Source organism: Camelus bactrianus, chromosome 5 (assembly GCF_048773025.1).
Source record: "Camelus bactrianus isolate YW-2024 breed Bactrian camel chromosome 5, ASM4877302v1, whole genome shotgun sequence".
Taxonomy (NCBI): domain Eukaryota; kingdom Metazoa; phylum Chordata; class Mammalia; order Artiodactyla; family Camelidae; genus Camelus; species Camelus bactrianus.
In genome coordinates, this window is record NC_133543.1 from 102,534,891 (window position 1) to 102,560,409 (window position 25,519).

At 49.2% G+C, this 25,519-nt stretch overlaps 1 protein-coding gene across 50 annotated transcripts in view; it reads left to right on the forward strand.

The window, feature by feature from the left end:
- LRRFIP1 (LRR binding FLII interacting protein 1) overlaps positions 1 to 25,519 on the forward strand; it is a 142,989-nt gene that overhangs the window by 37,227 nt on the left and 80,243 nt on the right. The window contains exon 1 of one of the 50 annotated variants that reach the window (XM_074364573.1): positions 13,878 to 13,926. The exons of 39 other annotated variants lie outside the window; for them this stretch is intronic. Coding sequence is in view for 6 of the 11 variants with exons in the window: in XM_074364558.1 (XP_074220659.1) it covers positions 22,788 to 22,853 (66 nt within the window). In the remaining 5 variants the exon portion in view is untranslated. Of the gene's footprint in view, positions 1 to 13,877; positions 13,927 to 22,565; positions 22,854 to 24,118; positions 24,268 to 25,519 lie in introns of those variants that run through there. 10 more of the 50 variants (XM_074364582.1, XM_074364558.1, XM_074364569.1 and 7 more) reach the window with 10 other exon arrangements.

Consider the following 25,519-nt stretch of genomic DNA (forward strand, 5'->3'; position numbering starts at 1 on the left):
GTGCCTCTGTGAAGACTTGGAGCATGCTGGTTTTCACACCCTCTTGATTTAAGTTTCCATTACATCGCAGAATTTCATGACAGCCAAGAATTCCCATTCATAACATTGCATGTAGGGTTTTCTCTAGAAGTTAATAAGCGACTTCACGGCCCACTGCGCTGTGCTGACGCTGAAAGATTTTTCAGTTTCTCACGTATCTTAAAGAACGCGTGCAATTTTAGTTATTCATGAGATATTTAAATAAGCATCTTACTGTTAAATAATGCAGCATTTCTTATTGTGGAAGAACCTATTTAATGATGGCTTTTTGAAGTTAACGAAACTTAAATCTAAGGGTTTCAAATAAATGTTAGGGTGAAATAAAATAGTAATTTAGTTTAAAAACAAAGAAATGGTGATTTTCTTATTTACCAGAGTGGATTGTTCTCCTGATATCTTTATATTTTGAAATAATTGTAAGAGCTGTGATTTTGAACAAAACACACAAATAAAGTAATCTGTAATCTACAAAACATGAGGGTCCCAACTTCTCTCCCTGATTTGAGAGTCAGCGTTGGACCCTGCTCTTCACGTAAGAGTGAGCTGGTTCCGAGAGATAGCTGCAGCTCAAAATATCTTAATTTGATGCCTCGCTGATTATCAGCACTATATATAAAAGTGGGTTTTTATTCTGAGTAACTCATTTCTTGCCATGAAACTGCCAAAAGCTACTAGAAAAATGAAAGAAATATATGCTCTTTATAAACTTGGTTAGTACTCAAGCTGGACGCTCTGTCAAAGCAACGTTGTGTGTCTGGGGAGGAGGCTGTTTGTCATTCCTGAGGATGGCTGCGGTGGCTGGTGTAGCGCGTGAAGCCCCCACAGCCTGCGTGGGTGATGCCACCTCCCCAGCCGGACGGGTGTTCCTTACTGACCAGAAGGAATCAACTCTAGGGTCTGGGGGCCAGTCCTTCCTTCCGGGTTGGATTTGCAGGGCTGCCTCTGACAGACAGTTTCCATGGCAACTCCCCTGCCGCTCCCACGGCCCCTGACCCCATGTGTCTTTTGTTCAGAACACCCGGCACCTGGGCCCTTTCCCGTGGCAGAGCCCCCGGGTCCTGGACGCACCACCAACCAGCCATGCGACTTGGGGCAAGTTATTTTGCCTTTTGGTGCCTCAGTGTCCTTGCTCGAAAAATGCCTGTGATTTGTGGGCTGTTGTAAGAATTATATAGGAGGATCCAGGCGTGTGGCAAGCTCTGGAGTCGGGCTCCTGTCCCCCAAATCGAGCACGTGGTTTGCTGTCTGTGCAAGGACATCGACAAGTCCCGGGAGGCACTGCACGCGTCGCGCAGCGTGATCACTGTCGTAAAATTATCAGGCAGCCCCTATTCTCGGGCACCGGGAATTTTCTCTGTTCCTAGAGCTAGGGCGGGGGAGGACGAGGAGGTGAGGGCGGAGGGGGCCGAGGGGCAGGAGAAGCTGTCTTCCTGGTGCTGTAAACGGGAGCGCGTTTCATGCATGCATCCAGTACCGTCCACAGTGTGGTACCGATGGCTTCCATCTGGGGTGGACACAGACGTGTAATCAGGTGCCAGGAGCCGTGGTCCTGACACAGGGTCGGCCCGTCAGCCTCCTGTTCCTGCTGTTTGACCCTTAGACCCTGTGCTTCGCTCCCTAGTCTTTTTCATCTGTCCCATCCCCGGCCATTCTCTGTGCAGCTCCACCCACTCCCACGGCTTTAGCCCCCTCATTACTTCTCTGCGTCCTGCCCCAACCCCTCCTTTGAACTCAGCCTGAGGACCCCACATCCCCACCCCGCAACCCTGAACACTGAGCACCTCCATCCCCAGCCAGCCGCTGCCCTCCTGTGTCTCCCGTCCCCACCCCCTCACGGCTGGCTGAGCTAGACCCCACACACACCCGTTTCCCTCCCTCTTTGGAGTTGCAAACTCACGGGGTGACCCCACCTCAAACCTGTCTTCATCTTGGTATCCCAGTGACCCCAGCAAACACAAACCTCATGCCGCAGTTTTCCTCGTTACGAGCCTTAATGACTCCCTGGATAAATTTTAAACTCCCAGGATAACATGTGAGGCCTCTTAGCCCCCTTGCCCTCCCTCACCTGCTCTCTCTTTCCCACAGCATCTTGTGCTGCAAACATACCAAGCAACCAAACAACGTCTCCCGTGACTTTCCATTCTTCTAGACTCAGTTTGCCCTTCCTCCAGGAAGCCCTCCCTGACTTCCCCATGCCAGGGTAGGAGCATTCACAGTCGCCACATATTATCCTTTACAGTGTGTATCCTGAAGTTTGGTTTACAACAGTCTTCTTGCTGAATTAATGAAGACATTACCAACAAAGGTAGTAATTGCTGATTAAAGGAAATGTTTAATTTATTATAGTAACTATAGTACATGTTTATTGTAGAAAATAAGGAAAATTTAGACAATAGTAGAAAAAAAATTATGCCTCTTTCTGTGACCAGCCATAAGACCTGTTAACATTGTGCTTTATTCTCCTCCATTCTTTTATCTACAGATGTTTTTGAACATAGTCTCAAGTGTATGCTTGGAAATACTGCAATTTTTTTTCTCTCTTTTTAAGTGAAGAAGCACAACCTTAGTGCCGAATGCTCTGAAAGACATTTTACTGGTCACACAACATGGCACTGAGGATGTCCCACCGGGTCTTCTCTTCCCTGTTGGTGGACATGAAAAAGCTGTTTACAAGGTTTTTTCCCCCGATCGTGAATAACATTGCAGTGAGCACCTTTAAGAGTAAATAGCTTTTTATACTTCAAATGTTTCCTTAAATTAGAATATCAGAAGTGCAAATATAGGTTTTAAAGTATAAACATGTGTGAGGGTCCTGCACTTGTTTCCAGAACTGCTTTCCTGAAAGGTTGTATCCATTCACATTTGCATCTGTGTTGGGCGAAAGTAAGTGTCTCCGCACCGCCAGACTCAGGGCTGGGATTGCACTCAGCCTCTGTGAGTCTGAGAGCTGGACACTGGCGGCTAATTCTTTGTTTTTCGAAGTTCTTTTTCAAGTTGTCAAAACATGTCTTGGAGTATTAGTTGTTTTTCGTGTTGGTTTTGGGGGGGGTGTTTGGGTTTTGGTGATTTGTAGATTACTTATTAACCTGTTTCATAGCTATTGAAATGTTTTTTCTTGGTTGAGTTCAAGAGTTGAACATCTTCTTCATTCCCTGAAAGAAACATGCCTCTCCCAGTGCTTGGCAGCCCTGTAATAGGTTCTCCACCAGGCTTATTTTAAGATGTTGAAGCCGTCACAGCTGAGTGAGCAGATGAATGAAAGCAGAAAGCTGGAGTTAGGTGGGACTAAAAGGATGGCTCCACCTCCGGTAAATGCGTCCACAAGCTCCTCTCTTTAAAAATAACCCATCTCCTTAAACAGTGGCAGGCTGTTCCATCACAGCGTTCCCTAGGAAACAGCTGCTGGCGGGCAGAAGCCTACCAGGTCTTCAGAAATTCCACCCACGTGTGAGATGTGTTCGCCTGACACAAAGCCTCGCTCGCCACTGCCCCAGGAGTCAGCTTGAATCAGCTTCTGGCAGAAGATCCGGAGAGTCTGAACGTATCTGAATGTCAGACCCCAGATCCCTTAATGAAAACCAGCTGGGACGAGTCATTTTTCCTGTGTTCTTGGATGTTTGACCAGTGAGGGTAGATGGTCCTAATTCCAAAAGGGAAAAAATAACGTATCTTCTGAGGAGGATTTGTCCGTTGGGTTTTTTCACAGAGAGGACACAGCCCTCAGCGCCCCGGGAGAGCCGTTTGCTGCTGTTGTAACACAGCTGGCGGGGCAGGAAGCCGTCCTGTTGGAGTGGAGGTCGCTCTGTCCTAGGTGTGACTGCTTGTCTAGGGGGCCTCACTCATCAAGGCTGGAATAATGTCATCTCTGGGGAGCAGTGACCAGGCCAGATCATGTCTGGAGGCGCCTTCCAACTGTGGTTTTGAGAAAGAGAAGAAAACATTTGTCTGAAGGGAGCAGGGGTTGGGTAGGAGAGAGCCAGGTCTGGGAGGGCGCAGTACAGGTGAGCTCCTGGTGTGGCTGGGCAGTTTGAAACCGGGTCAGCGGGCGTGTGTGACTCAGCCACAAGCCATGGTGTCCACGGTGGTGCCAGGAGTAACAGCACCCATCTTTCAAGGCTGTCAAGGCTTAAATGGGAGAAACACGCCAAGTGGCAATGCAGCGGCTGACACAGCATTCAGTGACCATCCAGCGAGGGTTCTGGAACCACGTTCGTGCAGGTTCTGCGTGTCTGGGCTCAGGTCTGGTGCCACTGCCCACTCGTTGCAGGACCCTGGCAAGCAGCTCCCTGTCTCTGCCTCAGTTTCCTCGTCCTGAAGCAGAGAGTTGGGTCCTTTCTCTCCATAGGGCTGTTGTGAGAGATAAAATCAAGTATCAGGCATTTTGACATCTGGTGCATAGTGTCAGCTCTTGTTTTTGTCGTCAGCCTCCCTGGGAAATGTTTTCCTTGAGACGCCAGCGGAGGGCGCTCACAGCTGTGGAGGGCAGCCAAGTCCCCCCCTTCAGAGATTCCCATCCGCTCGCTCCTCTTGCTTGTTTGTTTGTTTATTGAAGCATAGTGTTGGTTTCTGGTGTACAGCATGCTTCTGTCATACATGCACATACACACATTCATTTTCACATTCTTTTTCATTGTAAGTTCCTGCAAGATACTGAATCTAGTTCCCTGTGCTCTACAGAATATGAAAAGATGCACGGGAATCTGCAGGTCGTGTGTGGGAGAACCAGCCTATTGCATCTAAAAAGGGTCCAGGGATTCTGAACGAAGGGAACCCCTTCTGGTTCGTGTGGTGGTTTTTACTGTAACACCAGTATCTGCCTTTTCAAGTGATGAACAGTGAACTTGTGTCAGCCTGCAGTGGCGGCCGGGGACCGCGCACAGCGTGCACAGCACACACACCCTACGAGCAGTAACGGGCGGTTGTGAACTGCCGTGGAGATGCAGATCTGAGAGCCAGAGTCTCCTCACGTCAAGTCAGGCTCTGAAACACTTGATCTCGACCTATGAGAACTAATCCAGGCACCACCCGAGGTCCCATGAAAGCCAATTTGTTTGTCACAGTCAGAAACCCAGGACAGCCCAGAACAGATTCTCTTGCTGTTGGACACTTTCCAGTCAGAGGTGAGCCGTTCCAGGGACAGCACTTGTGTTGAGTCTTGTATTCTCAGGACGACTGCAGAGAAGTGCGGCAGGGGGAGCTGGCGGCGGGGGCAGGAGCCGGGGTGGAGGGGGCGGCTCTGGCCAAGGCTCAAGGGTTGCTGCGAGCTGAGCATCAGCTCCGTGGTCCTTCTCCCCTCGTCCGTGGTCCCCTCGGAGAAGCTGGCCGGGGGCGGGGCTGCCCACCAGCTCTGCAGTCTGGTCAGTACCGGCCGCACCCGGGTGCCTGTTTCCCTTGTGGACCAGACCGCCTCTCTATGTAAATCACAGCTAAGTGACGTGAACGACCAGTCTGGCAACATATTTCTTGGTGCTTTCCACTGTGGACCAGGCTGAGAGTTTCTTTTCCTCATCCTGATCTCTGCGTCTTTCACTAAATGATATCAATGGTCCAGTATTAGGTCCTCACGGTTTCCAGGAGTCTGTGGAAGCACATAACCCGCGTCTTATCTCAGGACATACAGTCACTGATGGACCCTTTACAGGGGAAGAGTCAGTGCCCTCCACTTCTTGTTTTTCTTACATTGAAGTGTAGTTGCTTTACAGTGTTGTGTTAGTTTCAGGTGTACAGTGAAGTGATTCAGTTACACATATACGTATATATGTTCTTTATCAAATTCTTTTCCATGATAGGTTATTATGTCCATTGCTTGTCTTGTGAGTGACTTTTTTAATGCAGTAGCAACTTAAAGTTTCCTAAAATAAGACGCAAAGTGTGATTCTTGGGCAAGAGAGTTAGACTTCTGTGTTCAATGAGAATTTAATATTTGACAAATTAAAAATTGAATACAGATAAAAGGTTTTTAAATTCTTAGGTACCCGTTATGATCATATTACTTGTTCAAACTGGAAGTAGAAAATTTTCTGCACCTGCACAACACAAATTTTATCTTGCCCTTAAAAAAATAATGACCCAATTTAAGTTTTTTTATATTTGGTTTATTATTCTGGTTATTCTAAGATAATGACTACTCTATCATACGTTGAGTTAAGAATGGATGATGCATATTTTAAAATATTTCCCTTGGCTTGAAGCTCTAAACAAAAGCTTTTAACATGATTCACCTTGTATTTTCAAGTATTACTATAGGTAAGCCACAAAATACTGACTCCCAGTGTCTTTATAGTTTCAGTGGGTCAGTTCTTCATAGAGCATGATGAAGTTCTTTTATAACCAGTGGAGTTGTTCAGACTTTTTAGATCAAGAACAGACTTAACAATGCGTGTATGTCACTCTGAGAGACGTAAGCGTGACCTTGTTTCCATGTAAAACAAAACTCTGACCTAGATTGACTCGTTACCGACGTTCCTCATCTGAGGGTTGGGTCCTCTTTTATTACAAACACTGTTAAGTTTTTGTAAATTGTTTTAGTGAAAAAAAGCGTGGAGATTCAGTGTTAGAATTTTGAAGTGACCACGAGGAGGCAGAACAGACTCCTCCGCGGCTGGTCTGTGAGATGAAGGGGAGACGGTGGGAGTGGCCGGTGGGGGTGCGCCAAGCGGCCTCCCGGAGGCTGAGTGACGTCTGGGAGTTTGCACTCTGCACTCTCTCAGGCTTCACAGGGAGGCTCCCCTTCCCGCTTCCCTTGGAATCACTTCTTGTTTCCTTGGAAACGCAGAGCTGTGCTTTCTGCTTGCCCCTCCTCCCCCCGGGCCTGGCACCGTTTGGGGATATTTCCACTCAGTTCCCAGCACGTCGCACGGCTGTCATTCATTACTAACGTGTGCAGTTATTTAGCATCAGTCCTCCCCCTGGAGGCGTGACTGCCCCGCCGTGTGCACTGTTACCTGGGCAGCGGGCAGGGTCTCTGAGGGTGGCAGCCCTCCCCCGCAACATGATGCTTGAGTGAATGAGTCAGTGGGTGAGATGTGATGACGCTGGCAGCGATGGGGGGCTGGCATTTGGGACCATGCTGACCACTCTTAGGATGCACACTGTGGCCTGATATAAGGCGGTGGCCCTGGGAGCACACTGCAGTGACGTTAAGAGAGGAAACCAACTTGGTGGTTAACTGCAGGGGAAGGGAGGGGACTGCGCTGTCGGGACAAGGACCAGCCTGGGCACGTGAGGGTGTTTCCTGACATCCAGGTGTGACTGTGCCCGTGTCCTTACAGCAGCTGGGATGTTGTCATGTCATTGCCCCTCCTTCACAAGTGAGAGAGCTGAGGCACAGCAATGTTAAATTATGCTTCTTAGGAGGCACTGGCTGGTAGCACCCCTCAGAAGAGGAAAGATTCTAGGAAGCAACAGGAGTTCTGTTTTGAAGACATTGAGGTTGAGGTGACTTTGGGGCATCCGGGTAGATATGCCTGTGTGGCAGGTGGGCTGAAACTTGGATGAGTCAAGAGAAAAGAAATACAGATATGGTGTTGGGAGATGTCTGGGTCATGGTCAAAGTAGCACGGCCAAAAGGAGGTCTTACAGGAAAGAGTTCTGAAGACCACCCAGGAGTCCTAAAGTCTGTGCCCTACCCTCGCCCCGTGGGCATAGCTGTGTGTTCACTTTATTTTCTGTGGCATTCAGAAATAGGTATAACATCAGATGGCCAACAAGCACAGGAAAAGATGCTCAACATTGCTAATTATTAGAGAAGTGCAAATCAGACGGCAGTGAGGTACCACCCCATACTGGTCGGAATGGCCATCATCAAGACGTCTACAAACAGTAGACGCTGGAGAGGGTGTGGAGAGAAAGGAGCCCTCCCGCACTGCTGGTAGGGATATAAACTGGTGCAGCCACTGTGGAAAACAGTATGGAGATTCTTTTAAAACAACTAAAAATAGAGTTACCATGTGATCCAGCAATCCCACTCCTGGGCATTTATCTGGAGAAAACTCTTATTCAAAAAGACAAGCACCCTAATGTTCATAGCAGCACTATTTACAATAGCCAAGACATGGAAGCAAGCTAAATGTGCATCAGCAGATGACTGGATAAACAAGATGTGGTGTGTGTATATACACTCACACGATGGAATATTACTCAGCCATAAAAGAGAATGAAATATTACCATTTGCAGCAACATGAATGGACCTAGAGATTATACTAAGTGAAGTGAGTCATGCAGAGAAAGACAAATATTACATGACATCACTTATATGTGGAATCCAAAAAAATGATACAAAGGAACTTATTTACAAAAAGAAACAGACCCATGGACATAGTAAATAAACTTACGGTTACCAAAGGGGAAAGGGGGGAGGGATAAATTTGGAGCCTGGGATAAACAGATACACATGACTGTATAAAAAATAAGTAAACAACAAGATCCTACTGTAGAGCACAGGGAACTATAATCAATAGCCTACAGAAACCTGTAATGTAAAAGAATCTGAAAAAGAATATATATGTACATGAATCACTTTGTTGTTCCTGAAACTCGCACAGCACTGTAAACAACTGTACTTCAGTAAAGAAAGAAATAAGTATAATATGATCAATAAAGTGGAAAATTGCTGTTTGCTGTCTGCAGGGTGGTTGGCAGTCTCAGCTGCATGAGAGAGATGTGGCTTTGCATTAGTACTAGTCTGTCTTTCAGAACTTTAAAAAAACCCTGTATTGGTGATCAATCATGTGACTTCTTATAGCAAAAATTAGGGAAGAAAAAGAACTGGATTTGACATCTTGAAAGACCCAGAAAAATTCTGAACTTTGGGTCCAATAATCCCCCAAGGGCCTTCCGTTAGATTTCAAGGGATGCCTGAAATTGGGTAGGAGAAAAGGCAGCGCTGCCTCCCGTAATGAATGGAGGCCAGAAACCTCCGTAGTATTAAGAGTATGTGTGACTTCGTGTCCAATACAAGTACCCACTAGTGTTAGTCACTTAATGGTGGCTGCAGACAGCGGGGGAAATTCATGGTGCTGTGTCCACGTTACGGTGGCCATGCGCTCTTGTCACTCACGCGCTGACGAAGCAGCAGCTCTCGTGCAGGTGCTGGTTGTTGAGCTGCTGCCTCTCCGCTCCAGCCCCACCTCGCCCCTCCTCACCGGCCCTGTGATCCCTGTGATGCTGGGGCGGGAGCCCCGCACCTCATCTCCCCTGGGCCCTAGAGGGCGGCCGGGAGGCAGAGGAAGGAGGCAGGACCTTCCTGCTTCCTGTTTCTGTAAGCATCTCCCCAGCAACAGCTCTTCGCCAGGGCGCCCCGGTTGGTTCCGCCTCTCACGCTCCCAGAAACCACCACAATGGAGCGCCGTGCTTCTGAGCCTCTGGGGTGCAGCAGCCCCGTCCTCTGTCCCCCAGCTCTGGCTGCCCCCCGGGCTATTACCTCTATGTTCCCCGCGTCCCCGGGCCCTCTCGGTCACCCGACACCTGGTCGGTGGGGCCCCTGTACTTCTATTAACGTAACTGGTATGATTTCTTTTTTCCTGCCTGGACTGTGATTGATACAATATATCACAATTTTAAAATATATTTTGATAATATATTTCAGAATAATCCCTTTTCTTTATAATCCTATGTACTTTGTTTTAAGCTTTTGAAAACCATTCTGAGAATGGCCACGGCCTTTACCAGCCTGCTGCCGGCACCACCCAGGACACGAAACAGGGAAGGACTGGGGCGGGCTAGGCAGCCTGTTAACTGCAGTTTCCTCCGTCAGGCAGAAGCCTCCGGGAACACAAAGCATGAAGGCTTTGCTTTCCATTCTTGCTTTATTTTCAGATAAAGGAACAGAGGAAAATGAAACTTTGTGTTATTGCCCCCTTCAAAGTAGTACATGCTTGTCAAAAACAATTGGAGAAGGAAACAAAAAGTGATCTATATTCTTATTACAACATAAAGCAACCATGGCTGTATTTTGATTGATTTCTGTAGAGTCTTTGTTCTATAATTCTATCACACTTTATTCCAAATGTGGGCCATATATAATCATAGATATTACATCTGAAAACTTTGATGTTTTTAACTCTTAGAAACTTAACTCTTTGTTGCTTCACTGTGGGACAGTTTCTTCTTTTTCAAAAGTCTGCACCATACGAGAGTCTCTTCACCCAAAAAGAGAAGTTCCTGACCTTCGGTTGCCTAATACTCTGCTTCGGAGACACAGTCATGCCTCCTTATCTGGCCTTTGAAGCTCAAGTCCAGCCATCTCGAGCAGAACTCTCACCTAGGAAGCAGCTGAGTGCCTGAAAGAAATTAACTGTCCCAGAGTTCGGGCCACTTGAGCTAGAAGAGTGATGTGGCTACTCCTACAAGAGCCTCACGGCTTAGAGTCCCGTTCGTCTGCCGGCCCGTGGGCCTAACAGGCTTATACATCCCCTTCCCCAGGGTGGAGTGTGCGGGCTGTGTGTCCCCACGCTGAGGTGCAGCTGGGACCGAAGCCGCAGCGGGCGCGGCAGGAAGGCATGGGGGAGGGGCGGCGGGCCTGGGACAAAAGTGAGCGCACATGTCCCATTGTAAATGGTGACTGGTTACATTAGATTTAGGTGAAATGCGCCTTGGAGGGCTCTGTAAGTCTATGCACTCTGCAGACCAAACACCTGCGCTGTGCTGGCGGCCAGCGTTGTATTTATTTAAATATTGATTACAGAACAGTAATCCTTCTAAGCCGTCCAAGCGAGGTGCTGGCACTACTCCTGTTGTAGAGATGAGAAGACTGAGGCGTTGGGAGGGGCTTTAGAATTGGCTCAAGGCCGACAGCAAGTTGCAGGCAGCTGCCAGGCAGCGCGGGCCCGGGTCTGAGTGTCCTCCTTCCGCGCTGCCTGTCCCGGCAGAGACACTGACAGGGAAGATCACGACGAGCTTTTCATTGACTTGAGGCCTAACCTTCGAGCTGCTTTGCCTGTTTATCTTTATTGGTCAGAACTGGATTCTGGCCCTTAGGCAAGAGTGTCTTGTTCTGAGACTTGCGATTTGTTTCCTTTCAAGGACTTTTATCAGGCAACTGACAACAGATTTTCTGTTTACCTTCCAGGCAACTTCAGTGCTACTTAAATTCTAACAAGCCTGGAGTCCGGCCCTGTGTTATTATTACAGTACAGGCATGAACTCACAAGGCTGCTGAGTCCCTCTTACTCCGCTCATTGTGGAGCCTCCACTTTAAGAAGAGACAGCCAGCCGGGGCTAGAGGAACGCTGCAGTGATGGGAGCACTTGTTTAGGCAGGATCAAGACACCGGCCGTGTAACTGCTGAGGGGAGGAGACAAACTTCGTAACTGCTTGCAGACCACGTGTATGTCTAATCCAAAAATTCAGAGTTCAGTGAAATAGTTTGTAATGCTATAAACTAAAATCCATAGCGTTCCCATACCCCACAGTTTTTTTCTAAAGTAATAGCAAAAAGATAAGATCCCATTTAAAATAGCATTTAGGAACACAGAGATATGCAGGACCTGGGCGAAGAAAACTGTAGCAATATACTGAAGGCCGTGCCAGATTAAAACATGGAAACATCTTGTTTCTGAACTAGAAGACTGAGTGTTGCAAAGATGTTCATCCGTCCCCCAGTGATTTATAAATATGATGTAAGTCTAGTAAAACCCCAGGTCAGGGGGCAAGGCCGGCTTACAGCTTAGTGAACAGCCCCCGACGTTGATCTGGAAAAATAAATACAGAGCTCAGCCGAGCAGCTTTTGGAAAAGAATAATGAGGGTGGTTTCCAACTTTTTTGTAGCCTGCAGGTTCTTTGTTCAAACAGAATCCTACCTCCCCTTCACATACTTTGCAGTGGGTCCTTTGCTCCTTCCTGAATAAAGTTCAAGTTCCTTAAACTATTATTTTAAAAAAAAATAGCATTCTAACAATATCTAAAGGTACTCTGAAAAGCAATGAAATTCCCACGATTTCAACACTGAGTTACAGCAGCTCTTTTGTTTACTGAGTTTCCTTCCAGTCTTTGTCTGTCTGCGTCCACTGGTACAGAGTCATGTTCACAGTATACTTGTCTAAGGACCAAAAACACCGAAAGCTTGGCTTTGGAGAGATCAGTAAGGCCAAAATTTGAGGCTCGAAAGGGGCAAAGAGGACAAAGCTCTGAGTGCTCAAAAATGCTGACTAAAGCTTTAAAACGAATCCAAGCCAATTACGAACCTTGGGGCTCTTCCCTGTGGCTTCCTAACCCTGTATGTACATTGTCATTCCAGAGTCCCTCATCTTGCAGGAAAAATCACCCGGGTACTTGAGAATAACAGAGTGTGTGGCAGGGTCTCAGTGACCATACCTCTTCATGCCAGCCTGAGGTTCCCCTGTTCGCCTGCCACCTGCCTGGTGGCTGCATCTTCCCTGTGTTACAGGGGAAATAAGGAGGTCCTGGAAGTCACCCCAAACTACAGCCTAGTTGGCAGCAGAGCAGGGATTGCAACCAGCTCTTCTCCCAGGCCTCTGCTTTGGGGGCTTGACAGCTTCCGTGGAGCCACAGCGCTAGCTGTGCGCACTGCGCCGGCTGCCTGCACCCCGCGTTTTCATCAGGCCTTCCCCGAGGGTCCAGGAAGCAAACCTCAGTTCTTTGACCTTCTCAGTTCCAGCGTTCACCATCACGCACTTGGCCTCGGGGTGGCCGCACCATCTCTGAAATCTCAGCCCCAAACTTCCCACCTCCGGCCCACTTCCTGCCTTTCAGTGTCTGGCACTGACTTTCTTGTTTTTTCTGACAACAGCTAGCCCTGCTTTTGTGTTCCTGCTTGAAAAAAAGAAGACCAGAAATCTAAAAAAATGATACAAATGAACTTAATTACAAAATAGAAACTGATTCACAGACATAGAAAACAAACGTATGGTTACCGAAGGGGAAAGGCGGGAAGGGATAGTTGGGAGTTTGGAATCAGCAGATATAAACAACCATGTAAAGTAGATAAACAACAAAGTCCTGCTGTGCAGCACAGGGAACTATATCCAATACCTGGTAATAACCTATAATGAAAAAGAATATATGTGTCTAACTGAATCACTATGCTGTACACTAGAAACTAACACAATAATTGTAAATCAACTGCACTTCCATTTAAAAAAAAAAGAGGGCCCCAGGTATTAGATGCTTGTTGAAATAGGCTATCTTGACATTATTTCTGTGCACATTCCGCTGTGGCTCTGTCGGGGCGTGACTTGCCCGCATAAGGTGACGAGTCAATGTGCTTCTCCAACGTGGGTGCCTTGGGGGAAGGCACAAGTCTGTCTAGATCAGGGGTTCTCAGGGGGTTCCCGTTGCTTTCCAGGGGACATCTGGCAATGGCTGGAGACACTTCCGGGGATCACAGGTAGGGTGGCGAGTGCTGCTGGCACCTCATGTGTGGCGGCCAGGGACGCTGCTGGTCACCCTGTGATGCACAGAACAGCGCCCCATCAAAGGATTATTTGACCTAAAACGTCAATGGTGCTACGGTTAAGAAACTCTGCTCTGTATTTATATTAGAGTTTCCCCATAAAATCTAATCCCACATTTAATACAGATGCCTCAACAGAAGTGGGGTTAAGAGGAGGGGGCTTCATTGTAATCTGAGTAACAAAGATCAAACGCACTGTCAGAAGAGGCATTTGGGAAACCTGCAGTGGACTTAGGAACCCCGCCCTCCCATTAATGAAAGGCGGGTCGAAGCTGCCCGGCGAGGTGCTGGGTATAAAGGTGCTTTTAATTGACCTCTGCTGCTGCTCAGAGATGACGTGGTCAGGAGTGGCTATTTGATCTCCAGTTATTCCAGAATTTCCACTGTCATGCTAAACATGTCTCTCCAGACTGCTGTTCTTTGCTCTTCCTTAAACTTCTCTTGAAGTTGACCTAAAATCTTCATTTTTCAGAGGTGAGGCTTTTGTGTTCTATGTTAAAGTCTTCTGTAAAGATATCTGGTTCTTAAAAATTGATGATTTAAAAAAAAAAACCTGCTTATAGTCTGGGACTTCTGTGGAGGCTGATAGTTGATGACTTTTCTTTGAACTGTACTTTGGGGGCAGAAATGCAGAGGGGAAGACCCTTATTTTAGGGTGTGGACATGTGTTTGTAGTGCTGTGCTGTGCTAACATGGGTTACAGTCTTGCTTTTTCTCTAGGAAAGGTCTTTTTCTTAGAAAGATTACTTTAGGGATGCTGTTTTAGGAATATCTGTACCTTAGGTTGGAAGGTTGCTTGCTTCTGATGTTTTTGTCTGTTGTTCAGTCAAGCTGCCTTCAAATCAAGCTGTTTAGCAGGAGTGCCTGATTTTTAAATCTTTGAATTCATCTTATGTGCACACAAATTTCCCTGTTTGCTATGGGTACTGTTTAAATTCAGATTATAAATTCCTATATCCCTACACTTCCTTTCTGTGAATGACTTTTGTCAATCACATTTGTAGCCTGATTGATTTCTGGATTTTTACAGCTAACAGAGTAAAGATTTGTTTCATGGCTTTGATTGTTAAGAACATTCTCTCTCCTAGAATGTTAAATTCATAGGCAAGATTAATGAAGCCAACACCAAATAAATGGGTGAGTATCTGGAAGAAATACTGCTTTTATTTTTTTAAGTATAATTTTCTATCCCTGAATATATATTGAAGCGTTTCATTTATTTCTTATCAGTGGGGTACTCTGTTAGCCAGTGAGTAAAGTGGTTGAACGTAAAGCGTATTTTCCCATGTCACTACCTATTCAGATCAAACGTATTTTAAATGGACTATTCTGAGAGCATACATTGATATCTTCTTCTTTGCATTAGAGTTGACTTAGAGGGACTTTTCAGAGTCCTTTTCTAAATGACTGAGAAATACGTAATGGATTTGAGTTGTTTTGTTCTCAACATTTTTGTAAAATAATTGGTTGATATTCGCAGTATGTTTTGTTCGTGAAAAACACTTGGTTTTCCTAAGAGATGCTTTATTGGAGGTGTCGGTGGCCATCTCCTTGGTGGTGATATTTGGGGGTGCTTCTGTGATCACTCTGGTCCGGTTTCAAGGGTCAGCAGTTCTGAGGAATGGATTAGAAAAATGGATACTCCTTTCACGCCCAATATTGCTGTGGACTTAAGAGTAAACTAAGTTAGAAATTACCTTGGATGTGGATGGATTTTACCCTCTGACAACACTGTTGGGCTTCCTGGAGCCCCGGGGAAGGGATCTGTGCCCAGGTACTGAAACCGCCCCGCCTTCAATTTCTGTTCCTCCAGCTCTTCCTCCCTCAGTTCTGTGGTCCGCAGTCGATGCAGCAGACCCGTGCTTCTGGTTCTCTCTCCCCTCCTGGCCATTTTGGTATTTTCATCCCCACTTAGCTCAGAATCAGGCCAAAGCCTGAAAGCCCATAAGCGCCCCCGCCCTTGCCCCGCCCCACCTCGGGCTGTTCCTGGAGGAGGGTCAGCCATCTTCCCCGCCCCCGCTGCGTGCTCCTTCACTCCCCCTGACTTCCCCTTTCCAGCCTCCAAACAGGCTCAAGTGTCTTCCATCCCTGCAGACAGACAAATGGACAAACCTCTCCCCGCCCAAACCCTCCCCTTGAGTGTCCTCCTCCCGGGCTGTAATCTGCCATTTACTGTAAGTGCAGAAATCTTTGAAAATGCTTAATTGTAGAGTTTCAACAAGAGACTACAACAGCCAATGTTTTTCTAGTTGCAAATTAAGGGCAACTAGAAAACCCTGTTTCTCTTCACTCCATCTGCCTGTTTAACCCTGATACTCACACCAGCCTTCTAAAGAGGGGCTTCCCGAAGGTGCCTGTATTTTCTGTTTCTCTCACTGCCCATTGTCTTGGCTTGTTCTTAACACTCCTCTTATTCATTAGAGGCAGAAGTCTCAAGATTCCTTCCTTCAGCCTCTATTCTGTTATACACCTGCTACCATTTTTTATCACCACCTTAAACCAGTTCGTGCTTCTGGTGCCAAAGTGCCCGTGGGACCCCTCCATCCAGGCTTTCTGCCACCACTTCATATTCAGTCCAACCAAAACTCAAACTCATCACCTGCCTTAGAAAGTTTGAAGGGATTTTTAAAAAATCTGTTAGATGAAAAAGAAGGATGGTGAATCACTGGGCGCTATAGGTAGTTATGCAAAAAAAAAAAAAAAAAAAAACCCCGAAGACACGCCGTCTTAAAAGGACAGGTTCTATTCCCAATTGCTACCAAAATATAAAGTATTTAAGATCAAGGAGAGTCCGTGATAAGCTATCAGAGTCGTCCGTTTTATCGGGAGACTCATCCATCCATCCATCCATCCATCCACCCACCCTTCCATCAGTTATGAAGTGCCCCCCATGCTCCCAGGTGAGCACATGCTCCCATTCCAGAAGAGCTCACGCGTGGTCTGGAGTAAGGACTGAGTCATCGGCAGCTGTGAGAAGGAAGTACGTGGTTGTAGGACACCCTGCACAGGTGTGTGCTCAGTAAGCAGGGGCAAATGATGCTAGAAGTGCTGGAAACCAGCTCTCTCTTGCTTTCCAGCCACTCTTGCTCCCAGTGTTTCTGTCCACTGGGAGCAGTCAGGCTACTGGCCGGAGGGCCAAGGTCACTGGGCCTGCGCTGGGCCAGCTGACTGTGGGGTACAGTTTTCTCCGTGGGCAGCAGGCAGGGTCTGACTGTCTCATTTGATGCTCACCAGTGCCTTGGGGCTTACTGGGAGGGCCAGCTACGGCCTTGACCTGGGTCCATGCACTGCTTTGCCAACACCCCAGGAGTGGGGATGGGGTTGGTGGTCCAGACTAAGCCCAGGGAGACAGCCTGTCTGCTGACTGTTCCCAGTGAGGATCCCTGGCTGGCTCAGGGGAGGGCGCTCCTCTGTGTCAGGCAGCGCGCCGGATGCTAAGGGCTTGGACTTTTAGTAGGGACTGGGGTTAAAACCCGGCTTCACCCGTCCAATGTGCCTCTGTGGACAAGTTATACAACCTTTGTATACAGGCAGACCTCATTTTATTGTATCTCGCTGTGTTGTGCTTCGAAGATGCTGGGTTGTTTTGTTTGGTCTGGTTTTACAAATTGAAGGTTTGTGGCTACCTTGTATTTAAGAAATGCATTTCATAAGGCTCCAGCTGCCATAGACAGTGGTCCCTCTGATGGATCTGGGCAAAGCAAATTAAAAATCTTCTAGAAAGGATTCACCATTCTACATGCCATTTGTGATTCACTGGAAGAGGTCCAAATATCAACGTTAACAAAAGTTTGGAAGAAGTTGACTCCAGTCCTCTTGGATGACTTTGAAAGGTTCAAGACTTCAGTGGAGGAGGTAACTGCAGATGTGGTGGAAACAGCAAGAGAATTAGAACTAGACTTGCAGTCTTAGGGTGCAGCTTGAACGGATGAGGAGCTGCTTCTTACAGAGGTGCAAAGAAAGTGGTTTCTCAAGATGGAATCTACTCCTGGTGAAGATGCTATGAAGACTGATGAAATGACAGCACAGGACTGGGAATATTCCATAAACTTAGCTGATAAAGCAGCGGCAGGGTCTGAGAGGACTGACTCCAATTTTGAAAGCAGTTGTACTGTGGGTAGAATGCTATCCAGCAGCGTGGCGTGCTGCAGGGAAATGGTTTGTGAAAGGAAGACTCAATTAATGTGGAAAACTTCACTGTCATCTTGTTTTAAGAAATTGCCACAGCCACTCCAGCCTTCAGCAACCAGCACCCCGATCTGTCAGTAGCTACCAAGACAGAGGTAGGACCCTCGTCCAGCAAAAAGATTGTGACTTGCTGAAGGCTCCGATGATGATCAGCATTTTTTTTAGCAATAAAGCATTTTTAGGTTAAGCTATGTACATGATTTTTTAGACATAATGCTCTTACATACTTAATAGACTACAGAATAGAGTAAACATAACTTTTATATGCACCCGAAAACCAAAAAATGTGTGTGACTGTCTTAATTGTGATATTCACTTTATTGAGGTGGTCTGGAACCAAACCAGCAGCATCTCTGAGGTGTGTCTGTAACAAAATGTTTTGTAAACTGAAAGGTGCTGTGCAAATCTGGGTAGTCACTTCATGAGCCAGCTTTAATATACGAAGTGTTTTTTTATATTAGTCAAAAGGATTCATACAAAGTAGTAACACAAATGTCAGCTCACTGTTTGTAGAAGTAATGCAGAGACGTTCTTTCCGCTGTAATCAACCTGGCCCATGATTCACGTTCATGCAGAACAGCTGTGATGCCTGCAATTTGGGAAAATGGTTTTGTGTGAGCTATCTGACCAGTCCCGTGGGGTGGCCAAGACGCACCCTGCCCTCCCCATCTGCCCTCTGCTCTGTGCTCCATCCCTGGAAGGGTTTGTCTTACTTAGAACCCAACCACATTAGGAGGCGGAGCTGACGAACCTAGCAACAGACCAACACCATGGAGACCAGTAAACCGAGTTTGGGTGTGGCCCCAAAGTGGTTAAATGTTCTGGCGTTTGCTGGTTAGCTGTGAGTCTGATGTTCCTAGAACAAAATTAGATCATTCTACTTTTGTGCTTTTCTAGGAGTCCCTTCAGAAATTAAGTTCCTGCTCGTACTCTTATTGTACATCGGAGAACTGCTTTTGAGTTTTCGGACATTACACTTTTGTCAAGAGGATCCCAAGCATGATGGCTTTTAGGAATGTCAGGAACAGTCGGAGCTTTCACATAACCTAAAGTCTTTCTTAGGACAGAGTCCCTGGGTTTAAACAGTGACTGTGTGCTTGCAGGTCAGTGCCTGTGTGGCACCTTGGACGGGGCTAAAAATGCAGAGTTGTTTCTGAGTCCAAACTAGTTCTACTCGCCACATGACAGGCCAATAAATTGGGAGACGAGATGCTGGGGCAAGGAATAACGACTTTATTTGGAAAGTCAGCAGACCGAGAAGATGGGGGACTGGTGTCCTGGAGAACCATCTTCCCCAAATTAGAATTCAGGCTCCTTTAATATAAAAACGGGGAGGGGGTGTGGTTGGTTGTTGCAAACTTGTTGGTGTTGGAATCCTTTGTATTTGCAGCTGTCATGATGTTCCTGTAAACCTCCAACATGACCAATGTTATTCTCTGCTCTGCAACTTTTTTCTCTCTATGAATGGAAAAGTGTTCTACCCTAAAGGTCAGAGCATTGAGAACGGGCTATTCTGTGTATTTCAGGCTCTAGGCAACAATCTTTTGCAAAAGGTGGAGAACCAGCAGGACTCAGCCCAGGAAACAGAGCACAGGGTTAGAGCTAAAGGAACAGATCTGAAATGGAGTCAGATTTGTTCTTCCCTATTACAGAGTCAGCCTGCTAGAAGTGGCATGCTGGCCAAAGGAAGGGATCACTGAACCTGTGCCACTAACCTCACAGCTCTTCATACAAAGACGCTGGTCTGACACGGGCAGAGGTCGGATGGATGGCCACCCTCTTCCCCACCTTGCTCCCCACCCCATATGCTGCTCAGACGATTCAAAGACGCCCTGGATCTCCTCTGCCAGCCTCCCTGAGGATGGAAACCTGGGCTAGTCTTGTTTCTTCTCCCCTCATACACTCAGGTGGTTTTGGCTTTCTCTTCCTCAAGGCAGAGGGTTTAGATTACTCTGCCAGGCTGCGTGTAGAGCTGTGAGTACTGGGGTGAAATTTTTTTGCACATCCATGGTCCTCATTCTACAACGTGTTACTTTCACAGCCACACCCCTTTCTTTGGCTTCTGCGTGGACTTTCCCAGCATCACCTTTGTAGGTTCCAGTCACTCAGTAATTACCCTCACACATGGCCTTGCTGAGTTTACAAAAAGGAGGGGCTGCCTGGGAAGGGGCTTCATGGGGGGCCCTTTTCACGAGAGAGCTACTTATATCAAAATGTACAGAAGGCAGCTAGACCCTCTACAATCTGTTCTGGGGCCCCGGGATCTAAATAATACCAAGAAGTGTGAATTCAGCACCATTTACAACACAGACTGATCCTTGCCCTACAGCTGGGAAGGTTCTGAGACGACCACCTCACAGGAGGGCACATGTCAGGACATAGCAGCCTCCCAGCTTGAAGGGTGTCACAGTGGCGGTTTTCTCTAGTTTGCTACTACTTAGTGGAATCAGAAACCTCTGGTGCACTTACTATGATTATTTGATCGCTGGTATTGTTCCTTTGTTCCCGGGACTAAATTTAGGGGGTGACAGTGTCCTGCCATCCTGGCATCTGCAGCCAACCCCTCTCACAGCTGTCGTGGGGGCTGTGGGTTGTTGCCTTCTCTGGGGCTACCCACCATCTCTCCCACTTCTCAGCCATTTTAACCTGTTGTTGCTCAGCGTCCTTCGTGCCACCAATAGCTGAACCAGATGATTTAATTCCAGAGCCCACTTGACACCTTCCCTACGTGCTTTTCGTAAAGCTGATAACTGGCAACTGGATGTCCACCTGGGCACTGGGGAGGACGCAGGTGTCTGCAGGCACGTTGCCCTGTGACGGTCAAGACAAGTGAAGCCTGTCCCCTGTGTCCTGCTCTGGGAGATGTGGTCATAGGGTTTGAGGTGGCAGGAAGCTCTAGAATTTGCTTATCTAGATGGGAACATTCAAACCGAAGGCTCCAAGGAGGCTGTTGTATTAACTGGCTACCATTCTCATCTCTGAAGCTATGACTAAAATTATCATTGTTTTCCGGGATAGATTCCCTAAGACCCTAAATTGTTTATACAGAACAGCTTAATGTCTTCTCCAATTCTCTTAACTTATAGACTTGAGAACTGTAACACACTAACATTTTTAAAGTGTTACAGCAAGAAAACAAGGTATTAAAAGTGTGCATTTCAATCTCCCTGAAAGTTATTCTTGTGAACCTAACACTGCTCTCCGTCACAGCTTGGCGCTGTGTTCGCCTTCATCAAAGCTGAAATCTGCTAAGTTTCTCCCACAGCAGCCACTCTGGGTCTTGACTCGGCCTCTTTTCCTCCCAGGTCGGGACCTCCTGTCCTTCAGAATCTCCTCTGCCCGCCCAGTCTTCCACCCCAACCTCCCCGCCCACCCCCTCACACAGCCCTTTCATTCCAGAGCCCCTTTTCCTGAAGCCAGAGCGGTAAGGTGTGTGCACGCAGGTCGTGCGCTGACATGTTACCGAGAATTAGGTTCGGGTGGCAGAGAGTGGGAAATTGGGGGATTGTAACACTTAAATGTGAATTTGTGGTCTCAAGACTCTGGAGCCGCCTCTGCAGAGAAGCAGGCCAAGCCATTCCGTTGCAAGCTCTCGTTCTGAGGCGGGGAGGTGGTCTTTCTGAGAAAGGCCTCTGAAAACGTGCCCCCCAGGCGTGGGCTTGGGCAGGAGTTGGCCAGGGCCGCCTGGACGCCGGGTCGCAGGAGGGGGCGCGGGAAGGTTCCAGGCGCCACAGGATGGCATTCTGATGAAAATCTGCCTCGCTTCCTTCTATCACTTCTGCCTCAGCCTGGCGAGGTCAGGAAATGTTTGGTTGCTTTGCACGTAGGGCTTTTAAAGAAAGAGCGAGGCGTGTTCTGCGGCTGGAGGAGGTGCGTGCTGGGCAGCGAGGCTCTGTCCCGGCGCAGGGACAGCCTTCTCCGCGCCCTCTCCGCGCCCTCTCCGCGCGGCGCCGGGCCCCTGCCTCGCAAGTCCTTTCACCGGACCCGGGACGGTGCAGCCCTACGGACTAAGAGATACCGGATCTGCTCCGACTGGCATCCGCGTTCTTTTGCGACCGGCTTGCTGACGGGAGGCGGGCGAGGCGGGCGGGGCGCGCACCCGACCCTGGGATGCTTGTTCCCACTCCCGAGGGCCGCGCACCTTCGTCGTCCAGGAAGCCCGCCCTTTCTCGGTGTCACGCGTAAACGGGTTACCCCGACCAGCAGATGCTGCGGTGCTCAGGCAGAGGTTGTCCCGTCCCTAGAAGTTCAGTCTGGCCTGAGTTCGGAGGACACCGCGGGGCGGGAGCCCAGCACCGACGGCACGAGGGCGCGGGGTCTAGCTAGCAGTCCGACCCGCCGGCGTTGGCTCCCCCACCAGAGAACACCCCCTGCGCAGAACCCTCCCCCTCCCAGGCCCCTCTGCAAGAGGACCCCTGCCACGCGCGGGCCCTCTCCCACCTCTCCACCCCACCCCACCCCCCGCTCTTCCGAGGCCTCTCAACTCTTCCCTCCCTCTGCCGGTGGGTGGGCGGCCGGGGCGGGGCCAGCTGGTGTCTTTTTTTTTTTTTTTTTTTCCCCAACCGCCTTTCGGGTGGGGCAGGAGGGGGCTGGGTGGTGATTGATAACCGCGTAGCTGGGGCGCGGGGAGGGTCGCTCCCTAGGGACAGAGCGGGCGGGGTGGGCGGTGGAGCGCGGGCTGGGAACCGTGCCGGATCCAAGTGCGTGGAAAACCGGCAGGGGGCGGAGGCGGGCCCCGCGGGGTGGAGCGCAGGCGGGGTGGGAGGGTGGAGCGCGGGGCGGGGCGGGGTGGGGCCTGCGTGGGTGGAGCTAGTCGGGGACAGGACGGGACCCTCGGGGCGGGGCGCGCTGAGAGGGCGGCCCCAATCCCCCTTCTCCCGGGCGTCCCCACCCCCCGCAGGGCCGGCTCCGGCCACCTGCGCCCGCCCCTACGGCCGCGCCCAAGCCCGGGAACCGCGGTGGCGCGCCTCCGTCTCGGGAAGGGCGAGGTTCCCGTCCCGACGCGCGGATTTATCTCCGGGACGGTGATCCCGCCGTTCTCGGCATGCGGCTGCGCTGAGAGCCTGCCCGCCGGCGAACCCCAGGAGCCCGGCGTTCCCTGAGTGTCTTCCCGGCTCTGTGAGAAGGTGGACTTGTAGCCGGGCAGGATGACCAACCCGGCGGCCACGCAGAACAAGGAAATAGACTGTCTGAGCCCAGAGGCTCAGAGACTGGTAAGAGGAAAACATATTTTCGAAACTTTTGGTTCTGATTGCGAACGTTTGGTCCGTGCTGATGTTCTAGGGCCAAGGGCAGTCGGCACCTTCCGCTGCAGTCGTCGCTGCCTGGTGAGGTGTGGAGTGGGCTCCGCCTGACCGGGGACCCCCTTAAACGAACGTCCGCAAGCGGGAATGTGCGGTGGGGGCTCCTGCCCTGTGTTCAGTTCGCGGCTCCATTTGCTCTGTCCCCCCTTGTGCCCCGGAAAGCACATTTTACTGGACAACGCCCCTCACCAGGACGGAACGGAGCTTAGCCTGGTCTCCTCTGCCTGCCCGTGGCGGCCTTTTGACAGGCTCTCCCCAGCTGGGTGACTCGGCCGCAGATCTGCGCGTGGGCTAGGGTTTCACTCAGAGCTGCTGGTTTGATGTTTTACAAAATACAGCATCTAGAGATGGGCGCCCAGGGGCGGTGCCCTTACCCTGAGGCTGGCGCCAGTGGCTGGGTGGTTTGGAGCATTTATCTGCTCTGGACCTTAGAACCAATAGGCTGGACCGGATTTCTCCAGCTCCCTCAACGACCTCAGTCCCGAAATCCACTTTGGCTGATCTCATGGGATCTCCCTTCTGGACGGGATCCTCCGTCTGTGAGGTCTAGCAGTATTGAGACCATGGGTCGGGGGTAGTTTGTCATTAAAATCAGGCAGGGGGTGAGGTGGGGAAGGTTTCTGGTTGATTATGAATGGGTGTGTTTAAAGGTGAAAGGGCGCACTTTGGAAAAGAAACACGTTATTCAGTTAGTAGTACAGAGAGGGACCCCAGATTTCCACTTTATTGGGCCTCTGTGGAACTTTGATAAAAAGTGAGAACCCCAAATAATCGCTCCTTCCCCAGGTAGGAACTAATTGTCTGCTGAGTGTTTCTGGAAGGTTCGAGATGACTGAAACTGCCTTGACCCTGGGGAGCTTCCTGCTAAATGCCAGGGAGAGGTATAGAAACAGATTCTGATGAATACACACTTGAAAATTACATTCCTTGCTGAGGACTGCCAGGTGAATTTTTTAATGTCCATGTTCGTGCTTCCCCTCTGACCGCACTTAAAGTTCCAGCCCTGGACCAGACCTTTGGGGCTGGTTCTTACCCCTTAGCCTCATTGGTTTCCTGGGGCCTGGGGACCTACAGAGAGAGCCTTGGATCACTGTCAGGGAAGGGCCCTTGGAAGAAGGAAGGATGGGAGCGCTGCTGAGAGATGCTGGTGTTTGCGTTCCCGAGGAGCTGCCTAGGCAAACCATAGATGGCAAGAACAGGGTGATGTTAATCCCGGGTAAGCTTCAAGCTCAGAGGAATGAGCTGCTGGGCAAGGAATCCTTGAAGAAGAGAAGACTGAACACGGAGAACAAGGATGTGAGGAAGGGAGGGACAGGCCATCAGGGTGAGTAGAACTGACACCTGTTACACTGAGACGCCGAGGCTCTGGCTGCAGGGTCCCGATAACCCTTAACTTAACCCGGGGTCAGATCTGGTTGAGATGCGTGCTTTAGGGAGATGCCGCCCAGCGTAGATGACGGGGAAGTCTGGAACAGCTTCCGATGGAGAAGGTGCCTTCCGTCTCCTGCCCCAGTTCTAGGATCCAGTGGGCTCTGAAAACCAAAAGTTGTTTGTCTTTTTTGTAAGTTTATGGCAGAATTCATTTGGCAGTGAATTCCACCCTGGCTGATGGGAGGCTGTTTTCAGTCTTTATTCCTCTTAGTGTGAATATTTGTACATTTCTCTGCAGCCCTGTTAATTGCACGTAAGATTAAGGGCTATTATTACTCTGGGTTACAGAATATATGGTATATGCATCCTGTTACCCTTCTAGAATCCAAAAATTTTGAATTCTGAAACACATTTGTTCCCAGAGGTTTTTGGTAGTAAGTTGTGAACTTGTAGAAGCTTTTTGTTCCGTTGGTTTTCAGTAAATAGCTGCAAAAACCTTTTTAGAGCAGGACATGGGGAACAGAAGTAAAATACAGTCCCTATTTTACGAGATTCATGGTTGAAAAGGAAATGACCCGTGGAGTGGGGGTGGGGGGTTGAGTGGGGTGTGTTAGAGGGGGACACCCACAGCCACCCAGGGCCATGCAGTGCTCCAGCTGGAGAGTACTGGGCATTTCAGGCTGGTTTGTGCCGCTTTGTGCTATGTTATGTGACCCTGTGTCCTGGGAACCGGGGTCTCCGGTGGAGGAGGAGGGCTGGGGCCACAGGGGTGTGAGACGAGAGCTGGGGTAGGCAGGAGATGGATTTGCAAGGTCCACCTCACCAAGCAAAGAAAAAAGCAGGATCTGAGCAGGAAGTCCAGGCTCCTCACCCGAAGACAGTGTAGAAACTGTTCGTTACTGTAACGTTTGTAACTTCCCCACGTTTGGGGTGGGTTGTGTCACCTCTCTTCGGGTCGCTTTCCACATACTGAGGAGCACTGAGCCCTTACAAACTGCCAGCCCGTTCTGAGAGAGGCTGTCAGCATAGACCGAGGACCCCCCCAAGTCTCATTTTACTGTAGGTGCCTGTGCCAAGGTCCCCATGTCCAGCTGAGCGGGAGCAGGGACGAATGGGGGAGGTAAACGCATGCCGAGGTGGCCGGCCCTGCTGGGGCCCAGTCTGAGATTCTGAGCATTGAGTCATGGTTTGTTTTAGGTGGATCA